The 20,344-nt window shown below is 44.4% G+C and overlaps 1 protein-coding gene across 5 annotated transcripts in view; it reads right to left on the reverse strand.

Annotated features, from left to right (window-relative positions):
- Positions 1–20,344, reverse strand: part of nek8 (NIMA-related kinase 8) — a 230,646-nt gene that overhangs the window by 18,772 nt on the left and 191,530 nt on the right. For 4 of the 5 annotated variants that reach the window (XR_009512814.1, XM_059973353.1, XM_059973350.1 and 1 more), the window contains one exon: positions 1,557–1,608. Coding sequence is in view for 3 of the 5 variants with exons in the window: in XM_059973353.1 (XP_059829336.1) it covers positions 1,557–1,608 (52 nt within the window). In the remaining 2 variants the exon portion in view is untranslated. Of the gene's footprint in view, positions 1–1,556; positions 1,609–20,344 lie in introns of those variants that run through there. The other variant, XR_009512815.1, reaches the window with a different exon arrangement.

Here is a 20,344-nt window from a genome sequence, read left to right on the forward strand (position 1 = left end):
GAAGAGGGGAAAAGGTTCACATTTCCCTCTGTTTCAGTTTGCAGTGGGATTTTGCTGCCAGCTCTGAGGGGAAGAGAGGAAGCAATAAAGTGTATTCAAGCGTCAATTGACAAATAGTGACATTCTTTGTGCCAATTTCTCCATCTACCAACTGAATGAAAGAAAAGCGATTGGACCCCTTTGGCAGAAACGCTGGGTGAATGCAGGCAACTTAGTAAGCATAGAATAAACTCTCTCTTCAGCCCTTGCAAAACCACAGACAAATGGTCATTTTTGCAGCCAACTCAATCTTCGGCAAGAGAACAGAGTGAAAACAAACTAAGCTTGGTTCTTTCGCCAAGAGTCAAATGTCACTCACTGAATTTGTAGCAGTATTGAATATAGGACTAACAGTGGGGCATTGTGGAGAGGATCACTGTAGGAAGGCTTATTCGTAACTGCCATTGCATAGATTTGATGGGCAAATTGAATTTATGGAACAGTGTGTAACACTCTGAAGAAATGCACTGCTGTATGCCGTCTAATGGAATCTGACAAGGTAACATGGAATTACAAGGAATGTCACATTAAATTAAGTGAAAAGAACTACCAGTTAAAAAAAAACTTCATCTCACAATTTCTATTCAAACCAGCCCAGTTATTCTTTTATTATTGCAGTCAAAAAAAGAATCAGAAAATTGCTGACAGCTAATTATTCTAACAAACTGTACACTTACGTCAGAGTGCTCGCTCTTGGCTACACTCAGCACTGCTTTGATTTAAGAAACTCAGTCATTCAATTTGCAAAGTTGCTTAGAATGCTAGACACCATGAAGAAGTCAAAGGATGCGTGAATCAGACAGGGTGCTGGACTTGAGGTAAGGGCTGGCTATAACTTTTGTGAATGGACTAACTTACGTCAGAGTGTTTGCATTTGTTTACGCCCGGCTCTGCTTTGATTTTAAAAAAACTCAATTATTTAATCAGAGAAAGCTGCTGGACATCACAAAGCATTCAAAGGACGTGTGAACCATACAGGGTGTTGGACTTTGAGGTTCAGGACCTTTCTGGATGGTGCAGAGGCTCAAGGGAGCTAAGTGGTTTCTTGCTTCTGCATGGGACGAGGCAGGATTTCTGGTGTCACGCTGAATAATCTAACTTGTCTTTGAGGGACTGAAGCAGAAGTGACTGAGGTGCAGGAGCGAGAGAAAAAAACAGCGTGCTTTGGAGGAGGTGGAGAGGAACAGAACAGCTTTACGGCTCTATTCATCCAGCAAAACAGAACAGGCAACCAGGAAGGCAACTATTAAAAAGAAAGACCTTGGTGAGCTGCACAACAAAGGATGCAGATGATGACAGGCCTGAAGGCACACTCATTACTACAATTGTCAGAGCTGCAACTGATCGGTGTAGAGAAGAAAATGACAAAAGGCTGCACGAGGACCCCTGGGGTAACAGAGATACGGTGGGGGTGTGGTGCTGCTCAGAACAGACACAGATAACCATGGGAAATGGACATGCAGCATTTGAGGCAAACCAATTAGAGCAAATCACCGGCTGGATGGCCCCTTCCTTACCTTTGCGTAGTCAAGCGGAAGTTGGTCCTCCGGACATTTAAACACACCCTCACTGAAAGAAAGAGAAGAGAGTTGTTAAGTGAACAAGCAGTGAACAACTTTTTTCCTCTGTTTTCTATTTTCTAACGCTGACAAAATAACATATTGTGAGCACAGGCAGATCGGTGATCCCTCTGTGAGCAGGTACTGTGTATTATTTAAAGGCTGGGACACCGTGCCGGATGAAACGATGCTGGGTTTACACAAGGAGCTGGCTTCACTGCTATTGAAGTGGGATCGGGCAGTGGAACAATTCAAACTCCTGCAGAAAGTTTGTTTTAAAGTAGCCCCCAAAACAGCAAATTGAATTAGGCTTGGAGCCGGGAGTTGACAAGGCAACGCACAATGATAAAACATTGAGGAGACTTTCACTGCACAAACAAATGCAGACGGAGCTTTGCTACCGGGATCACCAGTCCTCCAGTAATAACTCTAGGTTACTCCACAAGACCCAGGTCTGAGCAAACCTCGTAAAAGTCAGTGCGTTGGTTAAAAAGAGAGCATTCATCAGATTAAGGAGCAATAACAGTGTCAAAGAGGTGGAGGGAGACCAGGGCTTCTGCAGACTCCTTACTTATCCCAGGATCATTCTTCTGCCTCACTGTCCTTCACATCCTTCCTTAATGCACAGTGACCAAGGGACGTAGTTTCTCTGTTGCAACTTGACTCACATTTTAGAGCAAAGTTTTTCAAATACTTAAAGTTTGAAATATTTTTGAAACAGTTTTGTATCCATACTCCCTTGCACAGATACTGGCCCTAATACACTTGAGACCCTGAGGCTTATCAGATGCCTCGTACAGTGTGTGGTTAAAATGGACTCAAAACTTGCTCAAACTGTCCTCCAGCTCTTGGACGGCCATTTGGCTACGTTGTCTCGAAGGCAGTGCCACTGGAGGGAGAAATCATGGAATCGTAAAATACTAACAGCACACGATATTTAATGCCAGCCACCCTGACAGGAACTGAAAATGGTGACATGGTATCTTAGTGGTTGGAGCAATCGCTTCACATCGGCAGTGGTCATTGATTGATGTTCTGCTCCCAATTCCCTGATTTGTGTACCTTTTCCCTGTGACTCCATGGATTTCCTCCAGGATCCTCCAAGGCCTGAGGTTAGGGTTTGTGAGTGGTTGGCATGCTAGGTTGGCACCGGAAGCGTGACAACACTGCATTGGTCGTTGACGCAGAACAACACACTTCATTATATGTTTAAAAACGCAAACACCAGGAAATCTGCAGATGCTGGAACCTCAAGCAACACACACACACACAAAATGCCAGTGGAACGCAACAGGCCAGGCAGCATCTATAGGGAGCTGACGAAGGGTCTCGGCCCGAAACGTCGACTGTGCCTCTCCCTATAGATGCTGCCTGGCCTGCTGTGTTCCACCAGCATTTTGTGTGTGTTGTTTCATTATATGTTTCACTGTTCATGTGACAAAGCTAATCTTTAATCTTTGAACCCATCCCTTGACGACTCCCTGCTCCACACCTCGACTTGTACAGTGTTCGCTGTGATGAGCAAGCTGCTGACCTGACCCACGAGGCACACAAATGGGCCACTCAATGCCCGCGTACTGCCCCCCACGCCACGACAGCCCGCAAAGGCTCCACATTATTTTTTGGTGATAAATGGCACAGTTTTTAAAAAAATCAATGCAAGCTTCAAAACTTGCTATCTTGCAGCGATTCCAGTCAGATGGAGCCAGCTCTCTCACTCTCCTTGCCAGCTTGTCCAGCTCAGTCAGCAGACTGAGAACGCCAGAAAACAGGAGCAGGCGTGGAGCGCTCAGTCGCTTACACCTGATTCACCATTCACTCTTCCGCAGGCCTCATCTCCCCTTCCGCAGGCCTCATCTCCTCTTCTGTACCAGTTCCCCACAGCCCTCAATTCCCTGATTTTTCAAGACGTTACTTCCTTTTTAAAATACCTCCACAGTCCTCAGGTGCAGAGGATCCCAGGAATTCACCGTCATTTTTCTGTTGTTGCTTTGTCGTTGGGGACAGTATGCTGTGTTTTGTCGTGCTCTGGGTTCTGCGGAGCACAGTGGGCGTGCTATGCCAGCACCGGAATGTGTGGAGTCACCAGCACATTGCTAGATTGTAGAATACGAACACAACACTGGAAGAACTCAGCAGGTCAGGCAGCATCCGTGAGAAAAGAGTAGCCAACGTTTCGGGCTGAGACCCTTCATCGGGATTGGGGGGGGGGGGGGGGAGAGAGGACCGAAGCCCAGTAATAGAGATAGGGGAGGGAGTAGGGCCTAGAGGCGCCAGGTGGAAAACCAATCAGAGGAAAGATAAGGGGGGGGGAGGGGATAAGCATGAAAGAACTGTAAAGAAGCAGAAAGTTGAAAGGGGAGAGAGGCAGAGAGGGACCTGGGATAGGGGAAGGGAGAGGGGGAGGGAATTACCGGAAATTGGAGAATTAACTGTTCATACCACCAGGCTGGAGGCTACCCAGACGGTAGATGAGGTGTTGCTCCTCCAACCTGAATTTGGCCTCATCATGGCAGTAGAGGAGGCCATGTATGGACAGATCCAAATGGGGATGAGAGACAGAGTTGAAGTGGGTGGCAACCGGGAGGTCCTGTGCTAGATTGTGCTAGCTTCAGTGTAAGTTTTGATGTACATGTGATAAACAAATGAATCTAAACCCTTTACGCCACAGGGACTCCCAACCTGAGGCTCACAGACCCCTTGCTTAACGGTACTGGTCCATGGTATAAAAAAGGTTGGGAACTCCTGCTCTATTCAAAACTCGGCCGTTTGAAATTAACACACCTAATCTTGCAAGCAGGTCTCCTTATTTATGATTCTCCCACTATTGGAAACACATCACCTTCGACTCTACCAAACCCTGAGAACTTATCGGGATTGTAATGGAATTAGTGTAATATATTTATGTGCAATCTCATCTCAGCATTGTTGTTCCATTTGAGCAAATAGCAGTTAAAAAGAGTCATTAATTTTTACTTCTCGCTGTCTTCAGACTAATCAGTATTTATTCCATATTTACAGTGAAATCTCCTTAACTGTCAGAAAGCAGCTGTTCTGTATGACTGGGTTAAATGAGAAGTTGTAAATCTTTCACACACACCAACAACTTTCTCTGTAATTATGCCGTAAAGAGCCCGAAGAACGAAAAGTGAAATGGAAGCCAGTTTATATCTTTTCAGTTACCACCATGTTACTTGACCCTGAGAGGTAGGGATAGAGTCCTAGAGCACTACAGCACAAAGGCAGACCCTTCGGCCCATCTAATATGTGCTGAACTATTTTAAATTTATTTAGAGATACAGTGCAGAACATTCCCTTCCGGCCCGACAAGCCATACCATCCAGCATCCCACCTATTTAACCCTAGGCTAATCACAGGACAATTTACAATGATCAATTAACCAACTAACCAGACTACGGGAGACAAACCAGTATGTCCATGGGGAGGACATACAAACTCCTTACAGACAGTGCTGGAATTGAACCTCCAATCTCCAATGCCCCAAATTGTAATAGTGTCGCAGTAATCGCTACACCACCAAGGCACCTATTATTCTGCCTAGTTCTATTGACCTGCACTTGAACCACAACCCCTCCCACCCATGTACTTATCCAAACTTTCTTAAAAGTTGACATCGAACCCACATCCACCTCTTCCGCTGGCAGCTCCTTCCATATTCTCACCATCCTCTAAGAGGAGAAGTTGCTTTTAAACATTTCACTTTTCACCTTTAACCCCTGACCTCTCATTTGAATCTTCTCAGCCTCAGTGGAAAAAGTCTGCTTGCATTTATAGTCCTCATAATTTTGTAAACCTCTGTCAAATCTCCCCTCATTGTCCTACACTGTAGAGAATAAAGTCTGAACGTATTCAACTCCTCCCTACAACTCATGCCCTCAAGTCCTAGCAACATCCTTTTAATTTTTCTCTGTAATCTTTCAACCTTATTGATATTTTTCCTGTTGGTCAGCAACCAGGTCTGGGCTAAATTTACCCATCTTATGCTGGAATCAGCTACTACAATCAGGGGACTAGCGAGAGGAAACGGCAGCTCTACCAAGCTTCCTGTTGCTAATCGGCACCAACCGACTTCGAGCAGGCAGAGCAAGGAATCAGAATCATGTTTATCATCACCGGCATGTGACGTGAAATTTGTTAACTTTGTTAAATTTGTTAAGCAGCAGCAGTTCAATGCCGTACACAATATAGAAGAAAAAAAAGTAAATAAATAATAATAATAAGTAAATCAATTACAGTATCCGTAGATTGAATAGATTAAAAGAGTACAAAAAACAGAAATACCGTACAATAAAAAAGTGAGGTATTGTCCAAGGGTTTTGTGTCCATTTAGGAATGGGTTGGCAGAGGGGAAGAAGCAGTTCCTGGATCGCTGAGTGTGTGCCTTCAGGCTTCTGTATCTCCTACCTGATGGTAACAGTGATGAGAAAGGACCAGCCCTTGTTAATAATAAATGTGAGGAGAACATGTGGTGGGGGTCCCTGAAGACGTACACTGCTTTCCTGCGTCAGTGCTCCGTGTAGATGTGCCCAATGGTGGGGAGGGCTTTGCCCGCGATGGACTGGGCCTTTTCCATTCAAGGACTGTGGTGTTTCCATACCAGGTTGTAATGCAGGCGGTCAATATACCCACACCACCACACACCTCCAGAAGTTTGTCAAAGTTGTCAAAAGTATATAAAACTTACAGAGGAATGCATCGTTTGTGTTAACAACCAACACACATTGGGGGGGGGGGGGGGGTGCTGGGAAGTGTCATCACATATTCAGGGGCCTACATAGCATGCCCATAATGCTCATCAGGATGAAACGGTGTAAACTGATATCTGTACTCTGTCTTCATGTAGACCCCAAGACAGAGTTTAACAACCTAGAGGCAGATTGATGGCCCAGCCCTGGCTCGATCTGTTTATCTAAGCTGTTGGCTCCATGAATCACTCCTTTTCATTGATTCTTGACAGATAACCAACCAAGATGTTAGCTGGCTTCCTAAAAGCTGCACTACTGTCCTAGGCAAATGCACAAACATGCCGTCTGTGACATCCTCCTTCAGGAAGTCTTAAAACGTGATGAATCATTGGGTGTTTATATAACATTACTGGTGAGGAGTTGAATTACCTCAGTAGGATCAGGGGTCACGGCGGAGGGAGGAAGGACAATTGTCGGACACCAGCACTCCCAAATATTTCAAGTAGCAGAGTCAGTTTACTGCACGGCAAAGATAACGCAACGCTGACCATTGAATCCTTGAAAGAGCACACCTTTGTTGTGGAGAACTGGCCAGTTTCCAGTCTATTGCTTTCAAGGCCACTGTTACTGCACACGTCCTGGCAGTGACATTAAATTACTGGGTTATTTGACTTCGGGAATATTTCAGCTGCGTTCAGTCCAAGTTTCACTGGTCCGTACAGGGATGGGCCAGCAGGCCATCAGACTGCTTAATTCATGCTGCTGCAACTGTGTTTATATGTTATATTGACTACCCTGTTTGTCCATAGTATTTATTATAAATTGCACATTGCAAATTTAGATGGGGACGCGATATGACGATTTTTACACCTCGTGTATATAAAGGATGTAAGTAATAAAGTCAATTCGAATCCACTTCGGTCAGCAGAGAAGGAGAAAGAAAAGGATAAATTCACACTTTCTGGGGAGGCACAGTCACAGTAGTGGTTATTGTAACGCTATTACAGTGCGAGTTAATCAGGTTCAATTCCCTACACTGCCTGCAAGGTGTTTGTACATTCCCCCTTGACCGTATTGGTTTCCTCTGGGTGCTCTGGTTTCCTCCCACGTTTCAGGTAGGTTAATTGGTCACATGGGTATAATTGGGCACCACGGGTTCATTAGGTTGGAAGGACCTGGTACTATTCTGTACCTTCAGAATTTAAAACTAAATTAAAATCTCTCTCTCATGTGCACACACAAACACATAAAAAAAAATCAAACTTACAAAGAAAATGACACTTTCGAGCCTTTACGGTGTGAGAAATTACCATGGATAGCCAGGACGGGAATACTGACTTGGAAACGGGAATGCTGTCCAGCAATTTGGCTGCTCTCTGGATGAAAATCAGAGAGCCATTGAGAGAAGCCAGAGATTCTTACAATCTGCTCCTGGCACGGCTTGGAGTTAGTTCCGAAAGAGCACAGTGGTCCATTATGTGAGACAACAAAGCTTAACATTACAGAGAAATATTTACCAAGAAGGCCCATTTACTTTCCTACCGCAGCATTTGGAAGTGAGTTATTTTCCAAGTCACTCACAGCAAAAAGGAATCAGCGACTGCAGTAATCAGCCCTGCCATTCTCCCAGAGGAATGAACACAAAATTACCAGCTAATTTTTCAGGGGTCTGCACAGTCTAGTCTGAAAGAAATCCCAATGATATCAACTCACCCCAGAGACATCCCGCGCCTCTGTACCAATAACATCCCGAGGACACTTGTGTGCGTATAAAACCGGAGATGCTCCTTTAATGAACCACAGGACAATTGGAGACCTCAGAATGTTCCCATTAACAATTTGTCTCTCTCAATTTTGATATGAACACATTTGGTTCCAATAGTGACTTAATGCATTTCCGGCAGCCATTAGAAAAGCAGTTTTAACCATGATAAAAAGAACTCAATATTGATATGCTTTTGCAGAATGTTCCATCAGTCTTCTCTACGGAATCATTCTACACTGCCAAAATAAATTTCGAAGCCTAAAATTCCTCAAATTTACAGGAAAATTTCATTCAGAAATGCAGTAATTTTGAAGGTCTTTTGTAGAATATTAATCTCAAAAATCAATTTGTTGTATAATGCAAGTGTTTCCCCGAATTCCTCGAAGAAAAATCTGGATAGGTACATGGACAGGAGGGGTATGGAGAGCTACAGTCCAGCTGCAGGTTGATGGGATCAGACTGAATAATAGTTCAGCATACTAGATGGGCCAAAGGGCTGTTTCTGCACTGGAATGTTCTATGACTGTCTATTATGCCTATACTGATGAATTCACAGCAGCATACAAGTAATTTTTCATTGCACTTCTGCATATGTGCACAGGCCTTGGGCACACATACCATATGTCGTGATTTTTTTTCAGCAGCGGTACAGTGTAACACATAAAATTTCTACAATACTCTGCAAAGACCCATGCTCCATCATGAGCATCAGCCTTCCCAGCATCCAGGGCATGGTCAAGGAGCAGGGTCCCAAAAAGGCGCCATCCACCATTAAGGACCCTCATCGCCCGGAACATGTCCGCTTCTCACTGGCACCATCAGGGACGAGATACAGAAGCCCAAAGGCATAGAGCATCTTCCCCTCTGCCATCCATTTCTGAATTTCTGAATGGGCATTGAACCCATGAACACTACCTCCCTACTTTTTCTCCTCTTTTTGCACTACTAATTTAACTATTTAAATATAATAATTTTTACAATAACAATAATGTTTTTATTCTTAGATATTGGTGCCACATAACAACAAATTTCACGACTCATCCAGTAATATAAACCCAATTCTGAGACACCCTTGCTATATATCTGCACCCAAGGGTTTTGTACTTGTGCATGTGGAAATAAACTCAACTTTGACTTACAGTAAACATCTGCAAAATATACGTTCCCCCTCTGACAAAAAGCATTCCACGGTGAAAGAGCTGGAACAGTTCCCACCATCACCTCCATTACGCCTGGACAGCACTCGGCTGTGTGAGGGAAAGAATGTCTGAAGTGGGCCCTTGTGATTCCCCAGACTCTCCCTATAGCTCCTCCATTCATGAATCCAACACAGAACAAATTTCCAGTCTCAGCGGAGACGAGTCACACCAATGCAATTTGAGTCAAAGAAAGTGGGTACCCAGCTAGTAAATATGTTTATGAATCCCCTCTTCAAGTTTATTGTAATTAAGAGGAGGGGAAAAGGACTGCAATTGCCTTTAAAGAAAGCAGATTATCTTTATTTGTCATATGCACATCAAAGCACACAACAAGCTATTTTGTTTGCTTCGATGACCAACACATTCCCAGGATGTGCTGGGAGCAAACCACAAGGGTCATTATGCTTCCTGCCCCAGCATAGTATGCCCACAACTAACTAACCCCAACTCTCACATCTTTGAAATATGGGAGGAAACTGGAGCAGCTGGAGGAAACGCTCACGGTTCTGGAGAGAACGTACAAACTGCGGCGGTATCTCACAGCTGCCGCTGCAGAGCGTTACGGTAACCACGCCACCCAATTATCGTCACTTGCAACTCAGGCTCAAGGGTGTCAATGTCACGTGACTGTCACTAAAACACGCTCAATCCTTGCAGTCAAATCATTTGTGGTATTTCCATGCAATTATGCCACAGAAAAGTAAATAGTTAAATGGGAATGTTGCACACAAGTTGCTTTAGCGTAAACCTCTAAAGGGATTGTGCTGCTTTGCTTCAAAATATTCTCGGAAAACGTTTCCTCTTGAGGGTCAGGAGGTCTTAAGAACAAACGCACCATCCTTCAGACACTGGCCATGTGATGCTCAGGCCTGTAATTTGTAATGACAAATACAGTATTTGTAATTGCTGTTGGTGGAGCTGCATTACAACTTCATGAAAACTCTTACACAAAACCTGTAGTGGTTGTTATTTAGTTCAGTTTACTGTCTATCACGCCACTGGTGTTTAGGGCCACAATGAAGGTCCTCCATCTCTGGCGGTGCTCATGTCAGTAGCTTCTTCTTGGTTTTCACTACTGGCGGTCATGCAGTCCCGGGTGGAGACTCAGGAATACTGTCACACTCAGATGTAGAAGGATTCTTCATTGCTGCTTCCAGAATGGTTTTGTTTCACCAGTCAGGGTTGTTAGACCTGAGCGGAACCCCCAGACCTGGAGGACCGGTGGATCTCTCCTAGTCCAGTCTCTACCCTCTATCCTTTGACCCCGATGAGGCATAATGCCCTGACTCCCGCCAACGTTGCTCTCTGGGTCACTGAGGCACGACAAAGCTGCCGTCCTCCTGAGGTGCTGTGAAGGGCCTGAATTTGAGCTCTAATCATGGAGTATTTTCCCCTTTCCACAGGACTGTGCAAACACACTCAACGCAAGCAACCTGACACAACCCTCTCCCACTAGCAGCATTAAATAATACACTGGAAAAGGGCCAGGAACATCAGGATTTCCCCCACCCGGCTCACGGGCTGTATGTCCCATTCCCACCAAGGAGGAGGCTACGTAGCATCCACACCAAGACCACCAGACTCAAAAACCTTTACTTTCTCCAGGCAGTAAGGCTGACGAACATCTCCACCCACTAACCCATCCCACAACCATTACTTAATTCTTTTCCAGTCAGAGTCACCATATGTAAAAACACACCCGGGCCTAGCATCACTTTATGGATATACAGTCAATCTATGTACAGTATATAAGCTATCTTACGTATGTATTTACATTCATTGTGTTTTTTTGTACTGCATTGGATCTATACACTTGCATGACTAAGCAATCTTGAATCTGATTGGAGGGGGCATTTGAACACCCACTTAATGTAATCATTTGTACATGTCCTCAGCGTTTTCAATAGTTATGGTGGGAGGGGCACATTTTGCTGTCACCCCCACTCAGTGTAGAGTTTAGATTTTATTGAGGTATGGCAGAGAACCAGGCCATTCGTTCCAACCAGAACATGCTGACGTTTATACTCCATTCCCCCATTGTTTCCTTCCATAAACCAAGATCATCCACACTAAGTGTGCCCGCCTCTGCCCCTGCCAGTTCCAACATTGAGGAGTTCCACACTCTCACCCACCCCGACACTGTCTGCAAGGAGTTTGAATGCCCAGCTTCCTCTGCTTCCCACGTTCCAAAAGACGTACAACAGGTTCGGGTTAACAAGCTGTGAGCATACTAGGTTGGCGCCGAAAGTGTACAAACACTTGTGGGCTGCCGCCAGCACACCTTCGGGCGGTGTTGGCCATTGACGCAGACAATGCACCTCACTGTAGGTTTCGATGAGCACGTGACGAATACTGCCAAGCTCTCTAAGACATTTTTCCATTTGTTACTCAGTGGATTTTTAGTGACTGTCTCATGCTGACTGCCTCAAGGAAGGGATGGCAAAAAAAAAGCTTTGGTTGCCAAACTAGTTCCACTTCTCAAATGGGTTTTTAAAAAAAAAGAAATGATCTGTCAGAACTGTACAGGTGCCAAACTGGATTATGTTTCAACAGACTTTGGGCATTTTTGCTTAATAGTAACTTACAAAAGGTTGGTCAACAATGAACTAGAATAACTGATGCCCAGGGTGGAAGAGAGGTTTCTTAGGAATCATAATCAAATATTTGGGATCAATGGAACAGGGAGAAGAGGAAAGAGTTCACCTTGGACATTAAAAGGCAAAAACAACAACAGAATGTAAACAACTTTTAGAAAAACAAGCTCATTTGTGGATTGGGCTGGCAGACGGTAAGTATGAATTAAAGAGGATGAACATGAGGTAATATTTTCTTTGAAAAACAATGTGGCACGATTGGTTGATTCCCACAGGGTCGTTGGCATAATGTTCAATTCCCTGTTGATAAACGGAGCTACCATGAGGGTTAAGTGTTAAATTTCCATCCTCACTTACAACCTGGAGACACAGTTGTGACACAGTGATATATTTCTTGGTCATTTATAAAGCAGCAGGACTGAAATGAGGAGAAATAAACTCAATGGCCTTTTTTTTTATATAAAAAGGTACACCTGTACACCCGCTCATTAATGCAAATATCTAATCAGCCAATCATGTGGCAGCAACTCGCTACAGAAAGGCATGCAGAAATGGTCAAGAGGTTCAGACCAAACATCAGAATGGGGGAAAAATGTGGTTTTGACAGTGGAATAATTGTTGATGACAGACAGGGTGATTTGACTATCTCAGAAACTGCTGATCTCCTAGGATTTTTAAGCACAACAGAATCTAGAGTTTACAAAGATCTGAGTGAAGTACAGAAAGCATCCAGTGAGTGGCACTGTCATGGCCAAAAACGGCGTATTAATAAGAGAGGTCAGAGGTGAATGGCCAGGCTGGTTCAAGCTGACAGGAGTATAACTGTAAGCCTAGTTACCATGTACTACAACAGTTGTGTGCAGAAAGGCATCTCTGAATGGGCAACACACCGAAGCATGAAGAGGATGGGCTCCAGCAGCAGAGGTCTATGAACATCGGTATTGTCATTCAAAGTAAAATTGGATAGGTATATGGACAGGAAAGGAATGGAGGGTTATGGGCTGAGTGCAGGTCGGTGGGACTAGGTGAGAGTAAGCCTTCGGCACGGATTAGAAGGGCCGACATGGCCTGTTTCCGTGCTGTAATTGTTATCTGGTTAACATACACTCAGTGGGCACTTTATTAGGCTGGAGCTCTTTATCTTGAAGGGTGGTGGGGAGAGTCACCATATGCATCCAAACAAACACTGAGAATTTTCTGGACATGAAGGGACTCAAAGGATATCAGGACAGTACTGGAAAGTTGCAGTGAAGGAGCACACCAGCCACGATCTTAATGAAGAGCAGGGCAGGTTGGAACGGCCTGTGGTCGACACCTTACATTCTCGCATTACAGCTGCAACATGCCAACTTTGTGAAATCCATTACATCAAAAGAGCAGTTCTCTAGCTTTCTTCTTAAACTCATTTCGGTGATGAATTAAAACCTTAGAAAAAGGGGCACAAGCTGCAGTCATCATGGTTATGGCTTCTGGTGGACGGTTAACGTGGAGGAAGTGTTCACTAGTTATTCTGGCCTGCCCTTTCAAATTGTTACCTGACAGACTGAACGTCCTCTGTCAGTGGGACTCGTTGGGCTTCTCGTGACAATTGCTACTGAGAGACGGCTGCAGGTGTACCTGTGTGGTTGTCGGGGATTACATTACCCCGATAGCTGGTACAGACAGACCAGTCTGCTTTGTTGGCCCACAGACACTGGACACAAAACATAAACAATGTTTCGCTTCGGAGAATTTGACAGCAATGCCTGCTCTTTGTCTAAAGCTGAACTTAGATTCACTGTCTCTCCCTGTTTCCTTCCCGTCTCCCTCCCATGATAACACTGAATCTTAGCTGAAATACAATCCTCTGGATGTATCACAGGAGCCATAACGCATTAAATGGTGAAACAGGCTTGAAAGGCCAAATAGCGTAATCCTACCCCAAATCCTCATCAGTTTTTCCTCAACTTCAGCCTCCTCTTCTCCACTCTTACCTTTGTACAACTAAAATACTTCAATATATCCATCTCTCCCCTCTCATCGACGAAGGAGCGACGTCTCTCCCTTTCTAGTGAAAGGGAACCCGAGGGGAGTCGAATTGCGGAAACGACAGTCAGGTTTTGATGGACTGTAGACCATGGTGTCTCTTTAGGGGCTTTACTGTTGCTGGCATGGTGGGTGGTGAGAGTGCTGATGCTTCATGCCAGAATAAGTGAGAGTGAAAATTTCAGGTTATATACATTCTCTGATGTTAAATGGCACCATTGACCATTGAACCATATATTTGCTTTAGATGCTCCCTCTAGTAGATATTCATTGGGTAAAAAGAGGTTTCTACTCAATTCCCTACTGGATTTATAGTTATACCACCCAGACATAGGTCTGACAGCCCGCCAAGTCCAAACCAACCTTTACTTTTACTGATCCCCCCAGACGGTTACTATTGACTAGACATTTGAATAGTCAATAAATAGTTAACAAATTTCACGTCGCATGCCGGTGATAATAAACCTGATTCTATCTCACACACAAGTACCATGGCATGGCAAAAGGTCAGAGGTTGTAGATTCTGCGGTAGCTACACTCAGTTCCTGACACCCCAGACGCTTTCTACCACCTACAATGTATTAGACAGAAATGGGATGGAATACTTTGACGACGGCCCCTGACAACGATCAAGCTCATAATGCATCCGGAACCAATGAGCACACTTTACTGATGGCTACCCACACGTGAATTGCACATTCTATCCACCACCAACACGTTGGCCATGTTCCTCCAATAGTAACTTGCAAACCACAACCTCTACCGAGAGGGACAAGGCAGCAAGCACAGAGGAACACCATCTCCCCCCAGGCTTCCCTTCAAGTTCACACACCACTTTGAGCTGTCCCTTCAACAACACTGGGTCTAAGTCCTGGAATTCGCGCCATAGCAACCTCGTGTTAGCGCTACGAGAAGGCCTGCACTGGTTCCAGGCAGTCCATTATCACCTTCTCGAGGGAAAATATGAATAGGCATTAAATGCTGGCCCCACGTGCGGAGAAGACATTCTGAAAACAGTGCTGCACTATCACAGCTCAGGTTGTTCAGAGTTCAATTCTGGAGCAGTCTGTAAGTAGTATGCACCGTGTGGGTTTCCCCCAGGTGCTCTGGTTTCCTCCCACACTCCAGGGACATAGTCGGGTCAATGTAAATTGTCCCGTGCTCAGGCTAGTGTCAAATCAGTGGTCTGCTGGGCAGTGTGGCTCGTTGGGCCTGTTCTGCTCTGCATCTGTAAATAAAATTTTTAAAAGCTAATGCATAAAGAACATTCTGGGAATCTTAAGCCACCCATAACCCCAAGATGGTCAGCAAGTAGAATTAGCAATGGATGGCTTAACGCTCCCAGAATTTTTTAAAACAATTTTACAGCATCTCAGCAAATGGTGGATGGAGTAATGTGACGATGTGAATTTGAGAGAACACATGCCTTGGTCGCCTTTAATTCCGTATTGGTAACTGGGGTGCCAGGGCAGATTGCCCATCTTTGGGGTCTAACAACAGACAGCACAATTGTTAAGTAATAAAGTCATTGAAACAAAGAAAGAGAAACAGTCAGTGGCGAATGGGGCACTCACTTGGGCTTCAGTAATTACTGTAAAACATAATAATATGCCATTTGTTAAATTACATATTCTTTCTGACTGACAGCTCCCTATTTATGAACGCTGATGAAACTGGGTAACATTCCTATTAAAAATCATTTGAAGCCAGATACAAAATAACTGGCCAAAAGTAAATATCCTGGAATTAAAATGATTGTTCCAAATAATCTGTAATGGAGGAACATATTTGATATCTTCTACAGAGGCCCTCAAAGAACAACAGTGATGCATCAACACAATCACCCCAGGATGAAGACTCATCCACCTCTACTTTTGTATCCTCCTCATAATCAGTGAGCATTCCAGTGTGCCGGAAAACCTGGAACTGTCTCACTGTCCTGAAACAGTGCTTTGCGATGTTTCAGGAAAGCTAGGAGCTCAAATTTAGTGTTTTTAAAACTTTTAATAATTCCAAGTCAGGGAGAGTTAAATTGATGCAAAAATTTCAGTTGACGTGAAGATTATGTATATTTTGAAGGCAGTGTAACTTCAACAACTGCAAGGACTCCATTAGACATGGACCTGCCTGAGAAGTGACTCTGTGGTCTTCCTCCACACCCTGATGTTAAATTGCTGATCTGCTGTGAGATTTGCTTACAAGTTCTGAATTGGCAACGTAACAAAATAGAACTTGCTAATGTAAGGATGCAGTTCTGTTTGAAGGTCTTCCTGTTAAGTACGAGATTGATTAAAATACTCTATGGAAATTTATTTGATCATTCAATCACAACGCAGAGAATTTATCCATGGATACACTCCAATTTGCACATCAGCATTACAGACAATTCAGCAAATTTTATTCCAGTTTCAAAAAGACATCTTAAAAGGTCTTGGTAACCTGTCCACCCTTGTTAAACCCCATGTCAAAAACCTTGCTGTGATATTTGATTCCGCCGTTAAATTTGACAAGCAAGTTAATGCAGTAGTAATAGCCAGTTTTTTTCCAGCTTCAAAATTGCCAAAATCAAGCCGTTTCTCTCTTTCAAAGATCTCGAGAAAGTCATCCACACCCTTATATCCTCCCACTTGGACTACTCCAGCTCCCTGTATACTGGGATTGGTCAGCTGTCCCTGTCCCGCCTGCGACTGGTCCAGAACGCCGCAGCCAGGCTCCTGACAGGTGTCCGGAAGAGGGGCCATATTACTCCCATCCTGGCCTCCCTCCACTGGCTACCAGGATGGTCTAGGATTAATTTTAAGGTTCTCCTGTTTGTTTATAATGCCCTAAATGGGCTGTTCCCCTCCTGTATCGCAGACATTCTAACCCCTTATTCTACTTCCAGCTCCCTCAGATCGGCTGACTTGGGGCTCCCGGCTGTCCCGCGATCTAAACTTAAGCTCAGGGGCTATTATAGCCCCTAGGTTGTGGAACAGCATTCCCCTCCCTATCAGATCTGCCCCCTCCATCGACTCTTTTAAATCCAGGCTCAAAACTTACCTTTATTCACTAAGCATTTGAATCTTACTGACGTGGCTGATTTTTGGCTTGTGCCTAGGCTCATGTGTTGTTTTTAAATGTGCTTTATAAATAAATTGGACTTGACTTGACTTATGTTATTAGTAGACTTTGTAAAATCCCTGGACTAAAGGGCAACTTTTCCCTCTTAGCCCATTAGGTGGAGGTGGATCCCATTCCAATTCCAAAGGATTAAAGGAGACATCTTTATAAATCGCATTGGGTGAAGAGGCAACTCTTCTTGAATCCCACTGGGTGAAGGAGACCTTCTTCCCCAATCCCCTTCTTCCCAGGGCCCATAAAGTGAAGGGGATCTCTTTCCCAGATCCCAAGCTTAACTTTGCCTTCACAACAATAAGAACATTTCACGAAGTTACACCTCTACCAATTCTAAAGAGGAACAGCTCCTAGAGATCGAGTGTGATAAGGACCCCAGGAAAGGAGATACTTACTACACATCTCTCTCTGCAGTGACATTCCAATTCCAGGGTTGTCAAGAAAAAGTGGACCAGATGAATGTAGCATCTGGAAAATAAATAACTGTAGCCAGGCTCTCAGTTCAAAGCTCTCTTGCAGATAAAAAGCAAATGGTACTGTTTTGTTTTCAACAATTGCTTACAGTTATGATCATAGAAAGATACAACACAGATATAGGCCCTTTATCACAAATGACCCTATGGATCAAACATCAATTTTTACGTTAATCCTGAACTAACTCATTTTATTCTGCCCTTGTTCCCATCAACTGCCTCCAAGATTATACCAGTCATGTATACACAGTAAAAGCAATTGACAGTGGATAAATCTGCAAGATTTTGTAATGCGGAAGGAAACGGGAGAACGTACAAGCTCCTCACTGATTAGGCTGAAGGTCACGATTGAACCCAGATCACTGGAGGTACAAGGATGCAGCTACTGCACCTCTCCAAATTATTTAGAATTTTCCATTAAGAATTATTACCTAATCCTACAATTTGAAATGCTGTTACAGTTATAATTCAACTGTCTGGGTGATGGCTGCTTCTAACAATGGTTTGTACAAATAGGACATAGACCACAGCACATAGGAAAGTGTTGTCAGTGCCTAAAAGATAGTTTCTTACCCACCTAAGATTTTACACATTTACATCTCCAATTACCTTCATCATCCTTTGCACTTTCATTCAATTCTATTGATGATTGGAGGATTGATTATACATGCAGATACATTCTGACTGCTCCTGACCGTAGAACACCGACAAACAGCTCTCCCCACGCCCATAAAGAACAGTGTACCTTCCTACACGTTATTTTATTCATTTAATAGAGGATACAGAAGTGCCAGACTACAAAGAAAGTCACTTGCAGACTGCTCTTCAAAGGGTTAAATAGGTCATTTGCCTACATACTTCCATTTGTCAAGCTCCCAATAACAATGGATAGAATTTTTCTTCTTGGGCAGGGGTCAGCCCCGCAAGAGGCAAGATCGACTGCGGCTTGCACGTTGGATGTGTACTCCAGCCGGAACATTTCTCTGACTGCTCTGATGTCTGGGAGCGTGGAGCGAACGTAAGTAAAAAGGCATTGCGGGCCACTGATGAAAGGTTCAAGATTTTGCCTGCAAACGTCAACACTTCGGCAGCTTAAAAATGAAGACGTTTGGCTTTGCTTTTGTGAAATGAAGCAGAGGTTTTGCACAGCATCTTTCTGCTGTTAATCACAACTCTGCGTTGTCAGCCACACTGTGCGGACCTTGCTGCAGTCGTCAAGCTCATTCTCGTGCACACTCTCTATACATGTAAGCTGAACAATAGGGGCAGTGGCTGTGGAAGTGACAATTCCACCGATCCGTCGTAGATCTACCTGCTCGCGGGCTCAGTTCAAAGGTCAAAGTAAATTTATTATCAAAGTCACAGTACTTATGTTCTTGCTGGCAGTTCACAGTAGAACAAAGAAATACAATAGGATCAATCAAGAACTACACACAAAGACTGACAAACAACCAACATGCAAAAGGCAAAGTGTGCAAGTACGAATTTTCTAAAAATGTTGTAGAGCGCTTGAAAGTGAAATGTGTTGTGGAATCAGTTCAGAGTCGAGGGGAGTGAAGTTGCCCACACTGGTTCAGGGTGATAATATAAGACTCCTGTACCCTTCCTCCCGACAACACCTTGATCTGTTGGACTGCCTCCCTCCTTGACCTATGGGACAGCAGTGATGAGACATGGATTCTAGTGACAGCAGCTTACCTGCAACCACCTAGAACTTCCAGTTGGCGTCATCCAACGTGCTATATCAGTGTGGCAGAGCACCACACTCTGCCCCCGAAATGGACTCCATCAACCTCAGGGAAATGAACTTCGGAGGCACTACACGAGTCGACACACTTGCACTTACTGATGAGGAATGAACCTCAGGTCGGTACGTTCCTGCTTGCGGGTCTTGATGCAGCCTACCATGACGGGTGGCACAGCACCCTAGATGAACAGGTAATTAGCATGGGATAGGAGAAACCATCCCCTGATGCAAACTGAACGGAACTCTGAAGTCATTACGCGCTAATGGGAGGGCGTGAAATGTAGAAAGGGGGAAAAAAAAATAACCCAGGAATATTGCATAATCAGAAATAAACTTAATTGAATTGACGTCACTTTAATCAGGTTTGTGGCCCTGGGAACCACACGCGATGCAAACTGAACTCGCGACCCACTGATTCAGAGGCAAGAACTACTGGCTGAATACCAGCAAAGAGCTCAATAAATTCCCACTGCATCAAAAGCTGCGGCCTCAGGACAATGGGCAGCGTGAATTGCTGAGGAATTGATGACATATTACTGATCACAGACCCACCACACGGTGCCCGCTGCACCATGGAGAAGTCTATTCAGCTCAAGAATTGAAAAGCTGGCTTGACGAGACCAGGGACAATGTGCAGTCAGACTAGGACAGAGGCCTAACGTACGAGGTGCATTTGATGGTTCTGGGCATGTACTCGCCGGAGTTTAGAAGAATGGGGTGGGTGGGGGGAGATCTCATTGAAACCTATCAAATAATGAAACATCTAGAACGAGTGGACATGGAGAGGATGTTTCCTATAGTGGGGGAGTCCAGGACCAGAATAAAACAGAGATGAGGAGGTAAACACGAGGAAATTTGCAGATGCTGGAAATTCAAACAACACACGCAAAATGCTGGTGGAACGCAGCAGGCCAGGCAGCATCTATAGGAAGAAGCACTGTCGACGTTTCGGGCCCAGACCCTTCGTCAGGACTGCTGGAAATTCAAGCAACACACACAAAATGCTGGTGGAACGCAGCAGGCCAGTCAGCATCTATAGGAAGAAACACTGTTGACGTTTCAGACCGAGACCCTTTGTCAATCTGTGTAATTCATTGCCACAGACCAAGTTGTTGAGTATATT

Source organism: Hypanus sabinus, chromosome 6, assembly GCF_030144855.1.
Source record: "Hypanus sabinus isolate sHypSab1 chromosome 6, sHypSab1.hap1, whole genome shotgun sequence".
Classification (NCBI taxonomy): Eukaryota; Metazoa; Chordata; class Chondrichthyes; order Myliobatiformes; family Dasyatidae; genus Hypanus; species Hypanus sabinus.